The 5,000-nt window shown below is 43.6% G+C and overlaps 1 protein-coding gene across 1 annotated transcript in view; it reads right to left on the reverse strand.

Moving 5' to 3' along the window:
• The window catches only part of LOC308076562 (connector enhancer of kinase suppressor of ras 2), a gene marked incomplete at both ends in the record, with an annotated part of 126,308 nt that overhangs the window by 81,226 nt on the left and 40,082 nt on the right, over positions 1-5,000 (reverse strand). The window contains one exon of the mRNA XM_080416926.1: positions 2,609-2,772. Coding sequence (XP_080273052.1) covers positions 2,609-2,772 — 164 coding nt within the window. The remainder of the gene's footprint in view (positions 1-2,608; positions 2,773-5,000) is intronic.

The raw sequence follows: 5,000 nt of genomic DNA on the forward strand, positions 1-5,000 counted from the left end.
GTTTCTCTTGCACAATCTGGCAACACTGGTTAAGTGTCGTGACACTACCATTCTCTGCAGCTGTAGTGTTGCTGCTGCCTGCTGCTGGTTTTCAGAGTGTTCCCCTTCTAATGTTTTGTGGTGTGACTTCACAAACACTTTTTGGCCATAAATGTACTCACACAGCTCTTTCTATAATCGTGCATAGTTCTCTTCTGTGCTGTTGAGTGAATTGGACACAGAGGCAACTGGTTTGCCATCTTGGCGCATGACCATGCATTGCTTGGAAGCATCTATTTGGAGCCGAAGCTCTTTTAGCGGGTTGAAGTACAAGAGCACCAGGCCTGAGTGTTGACTTATCAGGTCTTTCATGTGTTGGAATTCTTGGTCGTGGTTGCCTATCCCATGTAAATTCCCTGTCTTGTTTTAGCAGTAGTGGTGCGTTTACGTCAGAGAGATGTGAACCTGGCCAGGCAGTTGATCAATCCCGAGGATTGTTTCCAAATCAACCGGGCTCTGCGGTGGTTGAATCTCCTGGACTGCCTTCACTTCACATGAAAGTAACTAACCTCTAAGACGCAGATGCAGCACTTCAGGGTTTAGCCTCAATCCTCTCTTCCCTTGTGCATTCTAACATGAGGTTTAAGGTCATGGCCCTGTCTGGTTTTTGCAAACACCAGTTATATGATTTACCTTCATATGTCTGACTCTGACCAAACAATATCAGCAAAACACTATGTTGAATGATAACTCACATGGTGACCTCCTCTAGGGTAAGTACGGGGTAATGATTCGAGGTCTTTTTATCACCTTGTGGTGTGGCCTTTGGTCCAAACTCACTCTCAGCTTTCCTGTCTTTGGCTTTTTTGGGAAGCGCGTTCACCCAATTTGTGCGTTCTGTAACTTTGCAATTGATGCAATTTTTTTCCTTTTTCCAAGCTGTCAAGCTTGTCTTTTAGTCAGCTGGATAGCGCGATGGGGATCCATGAAAGTGTTGACCCAACAACTGAAAAAAAAAGAAATTCACCTATGCTTTTAATACATCTGCGCACTCCTCCAGTAAGATCTGTGAGTCAGTGTCTGTTCCTTTTCCTACAGCGCATCATAATTTTGACATTTTGGTGCAGATCTCGACACACTTTCATTGCCAAGACCGGCGAAGCATTAATGTCAGTGGGTGTCCTCCGTAGTCCATGAGCCTATGTGTCTTACTGGTTTCAACACAATGCTTTGGAACAGCATCTGGAATATATTCAGTGGAATGGTGTTGGCCAATGCGCCTGTATTAACTTTGAATCTAACTTTTATGTTGGGGTGAGACAATTCCTACATCTGTGTAAACCTGCTCATTGCTTTTACCATAATTCTTTGATGCTGTATGTAATGTTCCGTCTGTTCTTCGTCTGTGCCCTTTCCAAAGGGCGTGCACCATAAGATCGTGTGTGTGTGCTGGAAACGTTGCGTGACCTTGCAAGGTTATCATGTTTTTTGGGCATCTCAAGTATTGTTTTCGTTTGGCTGGTCAGACATCTTTAGCACCATGTTGTCCTTCACAGTAGCTACATGTTTATCTGGTCTGTGTGGTCTTCTGCTTTACGTCATGCACAGTGTCATGGTTCCTATGGTCTTTAACCACTTGAACCCTAGCATGTCTATTCTGTGGTGTGTGCGTGTGCCTGTGCGTGCGTGTGTGCGCGCGTGTGTGTGTGTGTGTACAGCCAATCTCTGCACAGCTGGACTGATCGGTAGGAGATTTTGCACGCACACTCACAGTAAGCCAAAGAAGAACCTCCACCCGGAAAAAAAACGTACAGATGTAACTCAGGTTCGGTTCTCTATTAAGACCAAAGGGTTTAAGTGGTTACAGCCCATAGTCTAGCAGTGCTAGCTCATGGGTGTAATGTCTATGGCCTTATGGAGCGTTATCTTTGCACATTAGCTGAGTAGCTTTTCCCGTACAAACAAACAATACTCTCTCTCTCTCTCTCTCTCTCTCTCTCTCTCTCTCTCACTCTCTCTCTCTCTCTCTCTCTCTCTCTGTCAGAACTGACGATGGCAACACAGACGTGACTCCAGACTTACGTTTTTTTCTCCTATAATAATTATCCTCCTATCAATAACTAATGCTTAATCAATCACCAACAATGAAATGGATGAATACAAATAGAAATTGGGTTTTGTTTCCTGGTATTTGTTCAGCAGAACACACACACACACACACACACACACACACACACACACACACACACACACACACACACACACACACACACACACACACACACACACACACACACACACACACACACACACACACACACACACACACACACACACACACACACACACCTAACAATTCAGGTGTTTAAATCCAAAGCAACTTACAATAAGCAAGGTAAATAATCACATACATGGAATGCAGTGCAGTGCCTCAAGTAACTAAGGTACCAGGTAAACAATGAACATAGCATCTGTCTATAATATACAATATGCCATCTAAATAACAATATATATAGGATAAAGGGAAAAAACTGGCATCTGCATCTGATATGCAACATCTAAATTACATTCTACACCCATACCCTATCCCCATACACGCACGCACACGCGCACACACACACACACTGACCAGTGCACAGAGCAGATCCACGGCTTCCAGTATGAGTTCCTGGTGTCCTATCCTGGTCACTCCCAGTTCTTCCAGTTCCTGATGGGTGATGTGGAGCAGCTGTTCCCCTCCCATCTGCTCCCGCTCGAAACTCTTCACATACTGTTGCAGACAGTCATCTAAACCTGAGGAGAGCAGCACGCACACGCACCAAACACACACACATACAGACAGGTTAGGGGTTAGTTCTGTGTCTTTTTGAGAACATTTCAAAAGCAATATATCATCTTTAAAAGCGTCAAGCCGAAGCTTGTTTCCATTGTGGTCCATATTAGACATTTAACATCCAACATACTATACAAACAAACGCCCAAGAGACACCATCACAACAGCTAAAACAAACAACTGCAAAGGTTGTACTGCTGTGAGGGACTCCTGCTGTGTGTGTGCGTGTGTGTGTGCGTGCGTGTGCGTGCGTGTGTGTGTGTGTTTCCCCTAGCAGTCTGTACTGCCTTGCAGGTGTCTGGTGGGCGGAGTCAATCAGTGTAACTGGGAACACCTGACTCAATCTCACAACTGATCTCAACAAGAGACACACAATTCACAGGCACAAATAAACAATCACAAATAAAACACAAATAAAACATTATTAAGAACAATAAAAAATCTATCATTTCAGTAAGATTCAAATGCTTGTGAATGCGTCTGTCTTGGGCCTGGATGTTCTTATAGAAGTATAAATAGAGATTTTGATTTCTCAAACTAAATAAATACCTGAGATAGAAACACAAAACGTCAGTGTTACCTCAATTAAAATGTAACCAAGATATCTCCTGAAATATTTAATTATTATTATTATTATCATGTATTTATTTTATTTTTTTAAACTGGTAGCGCTGTGTCATTGACTCACTCTCTTGCTGATGAAAGATGAGTTACATGCCCTGCATTAAACCTGTTTTCAATGAGTGCTAGTCTGAAAATCTGATTTTGTTGTCTGTATTAAAGCTTTGCAGATATATGCAGAGCACAAGACACAACCAGAATTTTCACGGTGAAGCTTCAAAAAGTTTACAAAAAGATTAGAGATTAGGGATTGGGTCTTTAACTAGCCAAACGTAGAGCAATTGGCTAGTAATCCTTTCATTATTTGTAACAGCTAAAAGGGGTAGGAGACAAAAAGGCTCTCCATGTGCCAAGAGGCAAGAGGGAGAGTGCAAAGCCAAAGTACCCCAAATGACAATCATTCTGACAAAACACAAAACAGACTGAGTCTTAGAAGAACAACAAACATCCACAGATAGAAACAAATGAAAGAACAGGGGGAGTCAAGACATAATGACAATGGTTACAATGAATTATCTCCGCCAGGCCGGAATGGTCGGGAGACAGAGATTATGTTCTTGCCCCTGTCCATCTCTCTGTGTGTGTGTGTGTGTGTGTGTGTGTGTGTGTGTGTGTGTGTGTGTGTGTGTGATCTCCGCACAGCTGGACCAATCGGCAGGAAATTTTGCACGCACACACACAGTAAGCCAAGGTAGAATCTCCACCCCACATTTTTCAAATCAGCCTCATGGTGGTGCTATAACAGGCCACTTCACGTGTTGGCCTATAACTTCAACCGGATTCCTTGGATCATGATGCAAGGTGCTATAACAGGCCACTTCACGTGTTGGCCTATAACTTCAACCGGATTCCTTGGATCATGATGCAACTCCCCATATAGATCAGATTAATTCCAACTTGCTACAATTGGCGATTACAAATTTACAAAAAAGCCTGAATGCAGCATCCGATCTGCCCCAAATTAGAATCACACATCGAGGGGCCTCTAAACAACGCAGAACCAAAAGTGAGGGCATATTGCTTACAAAAAACGCCATACTGTATATCATGAAGGAAACACCCAATACCCCAAATCATACCCAAATTGGAATCGCATGTTGAGGAGCCTCTATAGACGAATCCACAGACGCGCTGCCTGTAGCTGCCTGTAGGCGGCCATTGCTGCGGTGTCGCGTCCGCGGAGTGTCACCGCAGCAATGGCTGCGCCCAGGGCAGCGCTCCGTGGATTCGTGTATAGAGAACACCTCTAATAACACCGCTTTCACTTCAGCCCATGCATAGGGGACACCACACACGTCATACAAACTCTATTCCCCCCTCGTGTCCTGCCGGCTGCACTCCACAACTGACAAAGCCCTGGGTAGACAAACAGGCCTGATGGAGAACTGTGCTCAGAGGAGAGCACATGTTTTGTTCTAGCATGTATAACCTTTTTTTTGTAATCATCAGCTTAACCAACAAATATTACTGGGATCACTACAGATAATTGCTGATAACATTTTCATATGATTTCATATTATAGATACTCCCAATGACTATGTTTGGCAGAATGGTCAAGGAAGGTGGT

Source organism: Gymnoscopelus braueri (genome assembly GCF_963280865.1).
Source record: "Gymnoscopelus braueri genome assembly, chromosome: 20".
NCBI classification, from domain to species: Eukaryota; Metazoa; Chordata; class Actinopteri; order Myctophiformes; family Myctophidae; genus Gymnoscopelus; species Gymnoscopelus braueri.